Below are 12,437 nucleotides of genomic sequence, written 5' to 3' on the forward strand. Positions count from 1 at the left end.
CTTATTGGCCTGAGGAATGGACCAATTCTGTGTCACCTTGGATGAAGTTGTTCCAGAATGCTAGAGAGTGGTGTATCAATCACTGAAGTTGATTATGGTTGTATAGAGGTGTTTGTTCTACTTACCTTCGTTTGATGTTTCCATTTTGTGATTTCCTTATAGTTAGAACATCCAAAATACGTACCTTTTTTGGTGTCTACGAAAACTCTCGACCAAATCTTCTCTTCTGTGCCACTCATCTGAGGATTCGTGTTGTGTTTGATAATAGCTTGTATAGGAAAGTATGGATAGTCTTGGGGATCACTGGTGCAGACTCGTAGTTAACTCTAGTAGTTTGCGAAGAAGACCTTTTGTGACTGATTTCAGTAATAGGAAGCTATAATGACAGGGAAAGACCCATCTCATGAAGAGAAGGATGAAACAGAGTTTGGAATATGTGATGAGATTTAAGATGGTAGACAATCGTTCATTTGGTCAAAGAAAACGCTATCCCTCCGCATCTTTTTGGCAGGCGGTATTGCGGGAGCAGTGAGTCGGACGGTAACAGCACCACTGGACCGTATTAAGGTTTTAATGCAAGCATCACATGGTCAGAATGCGTTGAGTATTGTATCAAGTACAAAGAAGATTTATGTGGAAAGTGGAATTAAAGGGTTTTGGAGAGGAAATGGTGTGAATTGTGTCAAGCTGTTTCCGGAGACTGCCATTCGCTTTTATGTGTATGAATTACTTCGTGCAGGGTTGAATATTGATACCAACCATGCAGATGTAGTGACGCGTTTTGTGACTGGATCTCTTGCTGGATTGGTGAGTCAGACAGTTGTCTATCCTCTTGAAGTGATCAAAACTCGTATGGCTCTATCTGCACCAGATTTATACTCCAGTACATGGGATGTTGTAAGAACGACGATTCGTTTAGAAGGCTATGGGTATGAGATGGATAGACAAATGATGAGGTAGAGGTTTGTATAAGGGAATGGTAGCATCGATGTTGGGTATTATTCCCTATTCGGGTGTGGAACTGATGGTGTATTCGTATTTGACAGTGAGAAATTAACGGAATAATAAGACTTAGGATCGATTTGTACACTCCGATCATCATAAGAGTGTGGTTTCGGTACTCGCTTGTGGAGCGATCTCAAGTTTGTGTGGTCAGACAATTTCCTACCCTTTTCAGTTAGTGCGAACAAAACTCCAGGCTCAGGGAATGCCGATTCCAGAGAGTCTAAAAGGGAAAGTCCATTATAAGTCGTATGATGGTGTTTTGGATTGCATTACAAAGATTGTGAAGAACAGGGGAGTGAAAGGGTTGTATCGTGGGATTTGTGCCAACTATATGAAGGCAATTCCTGCAATCAGTATCAAGTATATGAGTATGGGTGATATGGAGAAGTGATGAATAGTGTATGAATTGTTGAAGGAGTGGTTCCGTGTGGGAGATAAGATGACATCTGCTTAGTTCTTTTATGAATATTATTGTTTGTGATAGATAAGAAAGACATTGTGTAGTCTATAAGTTAATAATGATAGTCAGATAAGAAAAAAGAACTCCCATGCCGGGACTCGAACCCGGGTCGGCGAGGTGAAAACCCGCTATCCTAACCGGCTAGACTACATGGGACCTGTTAATACTTTCATTGTATCCTATAAAAAGGATAGATATGGAATCTTGAATTGCTATTCCAAATTGGAAGATGAATAGTGCAGGAAATCAATACTATAATACATATGCAAAGAAGGTAGAGAGAAGAGTAGGACCATAAAGTACAGATTATCGAGAATGGAAGAGAGTATGCAAATGGCAAAAGTGTTTCGGTGATATTGGATAGTTTTTTCATTACAGTAGGTTTTGATGTTTTTAAAATACCGCTTAGCCTGACTCGGAGCAAGGAAAAACAGTTTTGAATGCGTTGAAAGCGAACCAGCTCCTATTTGATAAAAAATATGTAGTGAAAATGTTATGGAGTGAGTTGTAGGAAAATTGCGATTTGATAGTTGGTCCAGGGTTTACTCCGTCGTGCTGCGTATGTAGTACAAAGAACTATTATCCCTGGAAGTTGATTGGTGTTGCTGTAGATGTGGGTTGTCAGGTGATAAAGTGTATCTTACCTCTTGTGCTTTGTGAAAAGTGTTTCCGCAAGCGCTTTTGTTTTCAAGTGCAGACACCGTATTTATGTGGCATTGCTGTGTTTCCACCTGTGGAACCCAGTACAAAGGCGTCTTCTCCTGCTGTTCCGATAAGCCGTGTTCCATTGAGTTCGGCTCCAAGTGTGTCTGAGGTTGCTTCCCAATCTAAAGAGAGTGGAGCAGGACGCCCCATCTCGGTGCTACCAGCTCGAGTTCCTACAGCACCTGTGTCTGCATCTTCACCTTCGCCAAACCCTCCACCTCCTCAGATGCCATCGGTGCAGTCATTGCAACCAGCACCTTCGGTCCAGTCTTCGAAAGTGACTCGAATTTCGGAACCGTTTTCGGTTCCAGGAGATCTTGCGAACTATGGTGTTGATGATGTCCTTGGTGAGACTCGGATTAGCGATCAGTCAAGTATCTCAGAACCGGTTACCGTAGCAGATACAATGGAGGATGAGGTCTGTTATACGCTCCCTTTCCGTCAAGGTGGATTCTTTAGGACATGGTTGAATTCATTCTTTGTGATCAATCGTCGTTCCATCTCCATGTATCCCAATGAGAAGCGAAATGAACGCAAGCGGAAAGAGATTCTTCTGTATGATGCTTCGGCGAGTGTAGATGTGATGGGAGAAGATAACATATAGCATTCGGCATTGTCGAGTGATAGTAAGCATCCATACTGTGTAAGTATCCAGCCAGGTGCAAGTTCAACCCGTAACAAGGCGTTTGTGGTTTGTTTGCCGAGTGCCGAAGAGGAGGCAGCCTTTTTGGAAGTATTAGAGCAGTATATGGCGATTGCCCGACAGTATCCTCCGGAACAGAATGAAGATGATGATGTTGAGGAGTGATATGTTTGTTAGAGAATGGAGAGGGTGTTTATGGGAAGTATGATGAAGGTTATATGGGAAGAATGAAGAAGGTGTTAGGAAGTATGAAGAGAGGTGATGAAGGATTGTGAAGATTGGATATGATTCAGAATTGGAACGAAACGACACTATAATGATATACAAATTGAAGATAGTATAACGAATAGTAGCCCCTTTCAACTCTCCACTCACATCTATTCACTGCCACTTTTATATACAACACACATTCTTATAACACAAACATTCTTATTTCTTTACAACTTGATGCAAACCATCTTGGATTCGCCGTAGAATTTTCTCCAGTTCGCAATACTGAGCTTCATTCAGATCGGAGGGTAAATCACTAACAGGCTTCTTTGGAATGGGATCCACTGAACCTGATCGTCGTAATGCGTACTGGCGATACTGAGAAGACAAACCATAGGAATCATAGGCTGTACGTTTGATAGATCTCCGACGGGTGAGAATAGTAGATGGATCCGAATCCAAAATAGAACCGATTTGTTGAATTCGAGCATACTCACGTTCAAAAAAGTCACTCAGCGTCTTTGCCATAATAGTTCTAGATGAGATACAACCTCTAAACCATACACATCATCTGTTGCTTTGTTGTACAACACGGCATTATCAAAGACGAGACGGACGAGAGAGAGGTATTCATCTTCTGTGTGAATACTGCCATCAAGGAAACGTCCTTGAATTGTTCCAAAATCCATAGGATTCTTGATAATGTCAAAATAGTCTGGAATATGCAATGCAACTGGATCTACAGGTTGTAAGAACGGTCCCGCCCATTTATGGTGCATCAACTTAGCGTGCAGCCGATAACACGCATGAACGGCCGTTGGAACAGTAGAAGGAATATCACTCGAATTGCCGCTAATATAAGACAACTAGATAACAAGATTCGCTAACATCTTACCAATCGACTGGAAGCGCGTGTCTCCTTCGGTCCATCGGGCTTTCCTTCTGGCCGTTTCTTGACAGTATCAACTTTATATATCTTTGTACACACCATTTCTTGAGTCTCAGGGTTGTATGTTCCTTGGAGCTCATAAGGCCCAAGACGATTGGACCCAGCTCCACCAACGAGATATTTTCCATCCTTGGGTGTGAAAACAATATGCATACGATTCTCGGCAATTTTCCGAGGTGGATTGAATTTAATCCAGAAGTAACCTCCATAGACCCCTGAAATTGGCTCCGAGGAGATAACAGCTCCTTCAGGTCGTTTGATGGAATAGACAAAGTCACTGGTGATACCATTGATCTTTCCAGCTGAACCCATTCCCCACTACAATTGAGAGAGATACGAAGACGAACTTTTCCAGTCCAGAAGGCTCCTCGATTATCTTGATAATATCGTCCCTTTAAAATTGGTACGGTTACTGGAGTCGGATTTTCTACAAATAACGAAAAACAATGATTCAAACTTAGAGTGACTGTAATATGAACAGGTCGCTTCGTTTCTTCAGTTGGCTCAATTTCATAGGACCCATCTGTCGAATCCGAGCCATCGTCGCCAGTGGAATCTGGAGATGTGGGAGCGTGAACAGAAATGACTTCTGTTTCTAAATCTATTCACGATAAGATAGAGATGGGATGAATTACTCAACTTATTCTTGATTAGCGTTTCATCGAACGGTGCAGAGGATGAAGGTTCATTATGAAAGCTACAAGGTTACTGATCTAAATACAAGGGTTACTCACTAGGTGTAGTAGACATTCCTGAAAATGGAGTTGGCAGGTGATAGTCGAGGGGGAATGTCTATAAGCAGAAGTAGTTGAAGAGATCGAGTTATAGACGATGAGTAGTCGATGTGGTTTGTGAAAACCATTGGTTCATCCAATGAGATTGCGATATTTTCGGTTCGTTCAACCCAGAAACCTAAATCGTATTCCATCCAAAGCCATGTCTACTGCAAGTACTCGTATTGCCATTGTAGACGGCGAAAAGGTGGGAAGTGGATTTGTAGGAGTGATGTGTAGTGCAAACCGTCAAGATGTGGTCTTGAGTGTAAGCGATACTGCCCTCGTGTAAAGATGGGAACCTTGTGTGTGGAGGTGAAGAGCACTTCGAAGATTAGTGTGATTTCTGAAGAATTGTGTATCGGATGTGGTATTTGTGTGAAGAAGTGTCCATACAAGGCCATTGATATTATCAATTTGCCGAAGGTATTTTCGTTGTTTGATTATTGAAATGCAGAGTCTTGAGAATGAAACAACGCATCGTTTTGGTCGGAATTCCTTCAAATTGCATCGTCTTCCTACACCTCGTCCGAATCAAGTCTTAGGTCTAGTAGGAACAAATGGAATTGGTAAGTCCACTGCATTGAAGGTAATAAATCGTCTGGTGGATGATTGCTAGATCCTTGCTGGCAAGCTGAAGCCCAATCTTGGTAACTTTACGAACCCTCCCGACTGGGAGACGATTCTGAAGTACTTCCGTGGAAGTGAGTTGCAGAACTACATCAAGCGTATTTTGGAGGAGGATTTGGTTGCTCGTATGAAGATTCAGTATGTTGACCAGATACCTCGTCATTTGCGAGGACAGGTGGAGAAGCTGTTGAATGCTCGTAGTGAGCGGGATGTGTTGAAGGAGGTGTGTGATGCTTTGGAGTTGAACCATCTGATGAGTCGTGATATCGATCAATTGTCAGGTGGTGAGTTACAGCGTCTTGCTATCGCAATGACTACAGTAAGCAAGTCCGATGTGTACATGTATGATGAGCCCTCTTCTTATTTGGATGTAAAACAGCGTCTGAGAGCAGCCGAAGTGATTCGTTCAGTTCTGGACACGAAGAAGGGAACGTATGTGATTGTAGTAGAGCACGACTTGGCTGTTCTGGATTACCTGTCGGACTTTGTGTGTGTATTGTATGGTCGTCCGGGCGCTTATGGTGTGGTGACGATGCCTTTCAATGTTCGTGATGGAATTAACATTTTCTTGGCAGGTTTTGTTCCCACGGAGAATCTCCGTTTCCGTGAGATTGAGTTGTCATTCAAGGTGGCCCAAACGGCTGAAGATACGTTGAAGCGTGGTAAACGTGATGCTCAGTACAACTATGAGGCAATGACGAAGACGCTTCAAGGCAAGGGTCATACATTCAAACTGCATGTGGAAGCTGGTAATTTCAGCGAATCGGAGATCATTGTGATGCTGGGCGAGAATGGAACAGGTAAGACAACCTTTATTCGTATGTTGGCTGGTCTGATGAAGTGTGATGAGGAAGAAGCGGGTCGTGCCTCTTCGATTCCTGCTCTCTCTGTGTCCTACAAGCCTCAGACTATTTCACCCAAGTTTGAGGGTTCGGTGGAGGCGTTGTTCCAAATGAAGATCCGCGCGGCGTATATCCATCCACAGTTCCAGACGGATGTGTTGAAGCCTATGAACATTGAGGGTATTATGGAGCAACCTGTGAATGTGTTATCTGGAGGAGAGTTGCAGCGTGTGGCTATTGTACTGGCTCTGGGCAAGCCTGCGAACATTTATCTGATTGATGAACCATCTGCCTATTTGGATTCGGAACAGCGTATTGTGTGCGCCCGTGTAGGATGTGAGAGGGAGTTATGAGTGTAGATTATCAAGCGATTCATTCTACATGCCAAGCGTACAGCATTTGTAGTTGAGCACGATTTTATCATGGCAACCTATCTTGCTGATCGTGTGGTGGTGTATGAGGGTCAGCCTGGTGTGGAGTGTACTGCTCGAAAGCCTGAAATCTTGTTGACAGGTATGAACCGTTTCTTGAAGCATTTATCGATTACATTCCGTCGTGATCCTAACAATTACCGACCGAGAATCAACAAGATGGATTCACAGAAGGATAAGGAGCAGAAGGCGAGTGGAAATTATTTCTTTATGGAAGATTGGTGTGTTTGTTGACGTTTCTGGAATAATGTTCGTGAGTAAGGGTATCGAATGATGTGCAAAACGTTTATAAGGATTGGATTCGCCATAGGAGTTGTAGCTAGTCAATCTGTACATCATAACCAATCATCATTGCTGCTCATCATTCAGTTCTGTGCTGTCCATCATTGTTACTTATTATCTAATTCTTTGCTACCGATCACACACATCATCGCTACATCTACTGTCATTACGAATCCCTATTATCTTCTACCACACATTCCATTTACACTCAATCCAATTTTAACAAACAAACGAATGAATCTTCCATACTTCTTCAAATGCATTCATCAACTTACCACAGGCAAGAGAACCACTCAACTATACGTCAAAAAACAATTAAATCCACTACTGGATACTGAGAAAAGGAAAGCATACTCTCAGCATACTCCACATCCAAGTGTCCATGGGCAAAGGCACCAAAAACAAAAACAAATGAATCTGTATTTGTATTATCGTCCGTATTCTCGGATAATACCTCGACCAAATCCAAAGGATCGACCAACGTCCCAGTTACTGAAGTACCAAACACACGAGCACCTGTAGGAAGATGGTCGGTAATTGGATTTTTAATTACTTTCATGAGACATTCATCTCCGGATTGTGCACGAATCTTCATTTTATCCAAAAGCTGAACTAGGAAATAACAAGGAATAATCAGAATCCACCCATCATGCTACTAAAACGCTTAAAAGTTCGTGGTACATGGAGTTTGGAATTGACATCAATAAGAACATTCTTTGCTGTGTGAATATATACCTATATGAAAAGATAATACGTATATCAACTTTAAGCATTCCCGACTTGTTGAGGGCAGAATCGAGTAACGTAAGCAAACACTATAGATGAATAACAACATGGACGAGTACTTGATGGCAAATATCAGGCCGTGATTCCGAAGCATCTCTACCTAGTTTCTTGTGAATACCCTTGTGATCATCTGCATTTAATAAAACATATCCCTAGGTATTCAAACAATACAATGAATAAAAACCTTCTTTGATTTGACCGTTTCCAAACAAGCACCTTCCAAAACGACTACAACTTGACGTTTCTTCACATTTCCTTGAGAGTCCTTGTTTGAAGACATGGGAGGGTTTTGTAGTGAAGTATTCTGATCTCAAGGAGAATCGATAAAACCTTCAAATAGTGTCCCAACACTGTCTTTTACTAACAAACACAATCAACTATCATAAAACTAAATCACGAATATGAAACATCTAGCGAACTGGGAAAATAATCCTTGAAAGGAACTGGACATGAAACAGCACGGGCTACTGTGACACTACCCAAATGAAAGGGATAATCACAGGGAATCCAGACCAAAGAAGGAACACACGCGATACAGTTCGAAAAGGCACTGGTACAGGGAAGAAAGAATGGTTGCGGTAATGGAGAAGAAGAAAGCGATTCTCGACTCGCAGTACTGATAGGAGAGGTTGATAACCGCTCCTGGATAATTGTATCTTGACCATCTATTGGCACTTTTCCTTGAAGTCTAGAAATGCGCATTTTTCGCTTTTTAATCTGCTTTACTATTCATCAAACGGTAAAACAAGTCGATACAGCGGTATATTTCTCGTTGCTTCTGACGACAGACATCACAATTGGCGGTAGAAGACTCCGTATAGAGACTCACAAAGTGATCTAGTGTCAAGGACTGACCACACGTTTGACAGATCCGTTTTGGTACATCAGGCTCCTCTTTGGGAGTTAGGATCCTCGAATGATCCGCAACATTTGCGAGTAATGGCATGTGATGTGTTGAAATATAAATTAGAAACAAAAACACAAGTACGTTCATGCATGACAAAAACTCCATAAAAGAGAGGCGATTTTTGGAATCGAACACTAAGAATATTCGATAAACACATGTATCTTATTCCATGAGATGCTTGAATTCATCCATCAAATCTTCCACTGATTGATTCTGTAAATTCGGGTTCTGGATCTGACTGCATTTTTCTGTAAAACCACTTTCTTCGATGGTAACGTAAAGGAATTCGATAGTGTAGAGAAAACATAGGATATGTAATACCCCACTCATTTTCATCTTCTGAAACTGGTATTATCACTGGTTTCCATTCCTCCGGTTTCCATTTCCTACGAAACACTTGTTGCAAACGATGACAATCTGGATTTGGACATTCGGGATTTGGATAGAGAATAGTGGATGGAAAGAAGTTTGTCTGGGACATGAACCCTTGGTAGTAGGATATTTGTCCGAATGCAAGGAGATACTTCAATGCATTATGAGATAATAACCCTGCAATAATACCAATCGTAGTGGGCAGAGAAGCAGCACAAACACCATCACGTCGAATTGTCTTTTCATCAATACCAGATGCTACAGCGAGTGGGGGAAGACACTGGAAACATGCAGTCCGTCCAGGGAGCATTAATTGGATGTGACCTGATAGAGCATCTTCGGACACACCGCTTTCCATCCATACTTGATTCAGATGCGTACAAATGGAATTGATAGTCATTCGAGCACTATAGTTATCGACACACGAGAGGACAAGATCCACCTGACCGTTCGAGAGAGATCCCGTTGAAATGCAGGAAGAGAGCAAATCGTATCCATCCAGTGATGTAAAGGAGTCTTAAAACAAAAGAAAGATGGATATGTGAAGTGATGTCGCAGTTGAAACATGCGTATTGGACATCAGGGTTGATGGTCTAGAATTAAACTAAAAGGGGAAAAATACTTGAAGCGTTGCCTTCGCCGCAACGACTTTTGATAATCCACATTGGGATGGAAGATAAAACAACCGATTCATGTTGGCTGTCTCAACAGTGTCATAGTCAAATAGAATCATCTTTCCAATTCCACAACGACTCAACATTTCCGCAGTAACACTTCCAACACCTCCAATTCCAACAATGAGAACAGTTTTGGAACGGATAGACTCATAATTCTACGAAGTAACGAAATGACAAAGAAGAGACTTGAACGACTCCCATTCGCTGTAAGGCAAGGAGTCTGCTGTATGGATTCTCGTTTTGAGTTGATTGCATCCAAAAGAAAGACCATAATGAAATTGACAGAGAACTAGAGATTACTTGAATATCCTTAACGTGACTGTTATCGTGTGAGAATTTCTTAATGCATATTTCTTATTGTCAATGTTGTAAGTTGAACCATGAACAGGGGAGAGGTCATATTTATAGTACGAAGCACATAAAGAAGCTGAATGAATGGTCAGAAAGGCAACGGAAACGTGTTTCTGACTGTTTGCTGTTGGCGCAGAATGGATATGCCAATCCAAATTTAACACAACATTCCTTCTGGTGTGCATTTTGTGGGATGGAAATTTTGGATGAAGCACCAATGATCGTGTAAGTTGTCAAGGAGGTGTTTTAATGTAGTCGTAACTGTCTGGATCATCTGTGTAGCAAGAGTCATATTAATTCTGTTTATTCGTTTTTTCGAATGAATGGAACGAACAACAAAGTGATTGATCAAAAGTGGTTTTATGTGGGAGAACCATTTCGAGATGAAGTTTGGGATCGAATATAATGTAATATGTAGTATGTGGAGCGTTGCAAGAGTTATATTTACCATAATAAGACTTCGCGTTCTTTGTTCTCTCCAAGTGCTCCTGTATGTGGTCCCAAGCCGGCTCCCGTTAAACAAGAACGGGCTCCTGTGATTGTGCAACGGACATTTTCATCGTCTCTGGAAGCTCAGCTCCATACGTTCACATATGACACGTTGGTGTGTGGTCCACTCCGAAGCGATGCCTACATGGCTGGAGACAGACCGGGAACTGTAAAAGTATATTGTGGTTTTTATCGGTAGCTTATTAGTTCCAGTGGGATCAAACAAAATCCTTCTGGTTATACAGCCACAGGAAAACGTGTGTGGGGTGGTGGTATTGTGAAGGTGAGCGAGCGTGAATGGCTGCCTTGGCCCATCGACTTGCTAATGATCCATTATCGTCGTCGTGTACAGAAGCAACAGGAGGAGGAGGAGAGGAAGAAGCGGGAGGCTGAGGAACGTATACGGGAAGCAGAAGAAGAGAAGGCAATGCAGATACATACAACAAGTGCGAGTGGTAGTGGATTGACGTGTGTAGGAGGTAGAACGGTGGCTTTAGTATAGATTCCAATTCAAACCTCATCGAATGGAAATGTTCATTCGATGTCACTTCCTCCCTGGCTCCAACCGAATGAAGATAGTTCTGCCATGCGAGCCTGGAAGCGAGCCAAAGAACAGGAGCAGCGGTACCGAAAGAAGTTGCGTGCTTTGGATGTGGGTGTAGTTCGAGGTCGTCCTTCGAAAGACGATTGGCTTCCGAACTTTGGGAGTGTGTGGGAAAGTGGTCCTCGTCGAGAAACTCGAGAAGGGTTTCAAAAGGCGACACGTCCTTCTGTGGGTCCAGAAAGTGTTGTGTCGGCTCTTCAGACGCTTGTTGCGAATGGAGGAAAGGGAATGAGTGAAGAGGAGATGAATGCAGTTGTTGAGCGGAGTAAGAGCGTTGTAATGAAGAAGATTCAGTTGCGGATGGGTGCAAAATAGCGAATAGGATGTTGTATAGAGGTGTAGAGGTCTGTCGGATCTAATCCGAAGTGATCTGACAGTGATATCAATGTGACGAAGTGACCTTGAAATAATTCCATCCTTATGATTTCTCACTGGCAATACCCAAACACTTATGATAGTATATTGTTGTATTTTTTTGTCCCAAACATGTTTGATTTACCTCTTTACATAGACCTAACTATATCCAAAGATGATACCATCATATAAGCGAAAACTATCACTTGTTGAAAGATAAGAGTTTCCATGTTGGTATTACCCTATACCAACGGATAGAGTGATTTCTCTGTTCAACTGACTTCCGCGGGAATGTATACAATGCATCCATCGTTACGAGAACTCAAATTACCTGACTTGGTGTGATTTCCTAACAAGCTACTATATTCTTTCCATTTTGATATTCATTTGTTAGCAAGAGCAATTCAGGATTGATTATATGAACAACATCAGTATTATTGATTCTCCTTCATCTCTTGAATTCCTTGGTGATTATGCGATCAAGAATGTTGAAATGAAGAGTGGTGATGAAATGAATGGAGAAGTGATAATGAGAATATTGAGAATGAAGAATATAGAATGAGAGTATCAGTGAGAGAAGGAAAGAAAGAAGGAATTGGTTTGTTTGTGAGAGAGAAAGGAACACTGCTTATGAAATTGATGTTTGTAAAGGATCTAGCTGAGGGACAGATGGTGAAAATAGACAAGCATGGAAGGACTGTACTTCGAGGTGATTTGAAGCAAGGAAAGGAGTATGGTTTGTTTAAGGAATTTAATATTTGGAAAAGATGGAGAGGATTGTATCGAAATGGAAAGCGATATATGACACTGAAGGAACAAGAAGGAAAGGATTCTATTCAGAAGTGAATATGAATGGAGATTTGTTGAGTGTGAGTGAATATGATGATGAATGGAGAAAGAATGGTAAGTGTTTTGAGTATGAAGGAGGAAGAATGGTTAGAGAATGTGAATACAAGAATGGAGTAAT

At 41.8% G+C, this 12,437-nt stretch overlaps 6 protein-coding genes across 6 annotated transcripts; 3 read left to right on the forward strand and 3 right to left on the reverse strand.

Moving 5' to 3' along the window:
- Positions 1-1,694: 1,694 nt before the first annotated feature.
- On the forward strand, positions 1,695-3,088 carry JH06_3964 (hypothetical protein; the record flags this gene model as incomplete). The annotated part of the gene is given in 7 exon segments (XM_014670303.1): positions 1,695-1,751; positions 1,771-1,842; positions 1,875-1,946; positions 1,996-2,031; positions 2,058-2,744; positions 2,775-2,966; positions 3,017-3,088. 7 exon segments carry the CDS (start codon positions 1,695-1,697, stop codon positions 3,086-3,088), a joined length of 1,188 nt encoding a protein of 395 aa, XP_014525789.1.
- Positions 3,089-3,242: 154 nt separating this feature from the next.
- JH06_3965 (hypothetical protein) lies at positions 3,243-4,661 on the reverse strand (the record flags this gene model as incomplete). The annotated part of the gene is made up of 6 exons (XM_014670304.1): positions 3,243-3,558; positions 3,588-3,889; positions 3,919-4,290; positions 4,320-4,399; positions 4,430-4,567; positions 4,640-4,661. 6 exons carry the CDS (start codon positions 4,659-4,661, stop codon positions 3,243-3,245), a joined length of 1,230 nt encoding a protein of 409 aa, XP_014525790.1.
- A 247-nt stretch (positions 4,662-4,908) lies between these two features.
- On the forward strand, positions 4,909-6,882 carry JH06_3966 (ABC transporter family member; the record flags this gene model as incomplete). Its single annotated transcript, XM_014670305.1, has 5 exons — positions 4,909-4,953; positions 4,986-5,171; positions 5,203-5,334; positions 5,365-6,546; positions 6,577-6,882. 5 exons carry the CDS (start codon positions 4,909-4,911, stop codon positions 6,880-6,882), a joined length of 1,851 nt encoding a protein of 616 aa, XP_014525791.1.
- Positions 6,883-7,234: 352 nt separating this feature from the next.
- On the reverse strand, positions 7,235-7,996 carry JH06_3967 (ribosomal RNA small subunit methyltransferase; the record flags this gene model as incomplete). Its single annotated transcript, XM_014670306.1, has 5 exons — positions 7,235-7,542; positions 7,575-7,665; positions 7,695-7,745; positions 7,776-7,868; positions 7,901-7,996. 5 exons carry the CDS (start codon positions 7,994-7,996, stop codon positions 7,235-7,237), a joined length of 639 nt encoding a protein of 212 aa, XP_014525792.1.
- Positions 7,997-8,807: 811 nt separating this feature from the next.
- Positions 8,808-9,927, reverse strand: JH06_3968 (ubiquitin-like protein modifier-activating enzyme 5-like protein; the record flags this gene model as incomplete). The annotated part of the gene is given in 4 exon segments (XM_014670307.1): positions 8,808-9,402; positions 9,419-9,588; positions 9,618-9,827; positions 9,859-9,927. 4 exon segments carry the CDS (start codon positions 9,925-9,927, stop codon positions 8,808-8,810), a joined length of 1,044 nt encoding a protein of 347 aa, XP_014525793.1.
- A 289-nt stretch (positions 9,928-10,216) lies between these two features.
- On the forward strand, positions 10,217-11,431 carry JH06_3969 (hypothetical protein; the record flags this gene model as incomplete). The annotated part of the gene is made up of 5 exons (XM_014670308.1): positions 10,217-10,248; positions 10,279-10,411; positions 10,442-10,687; positions 10,712-10,984; positions 11,015-11,431. The coding sequence occupies 5 exons, from the start codon at positions 10,217-10,219 to the stop codon at positions 11,429-11,431; spliced, it is 1,101 nt and encodes a 366-aa protein (XP_014525794.1).
- Positions 11,432-12,437: the final 1,006 nt, after the last annotated feature.

Source organism: Blastocystis sp. subtype 4 (genome assembly GCF_000743755.1).
Source record: "Blastocystis sp. subtype 4 strain WR1 chromosome Unknown seqid_0294, whole genome shotgun sequence".
Lineage (NCBI taxonomy): Eukaryota > Bigyra > Opalinata > Blastocystidae > Blastocystis > Blastocystis sp. subtype 4.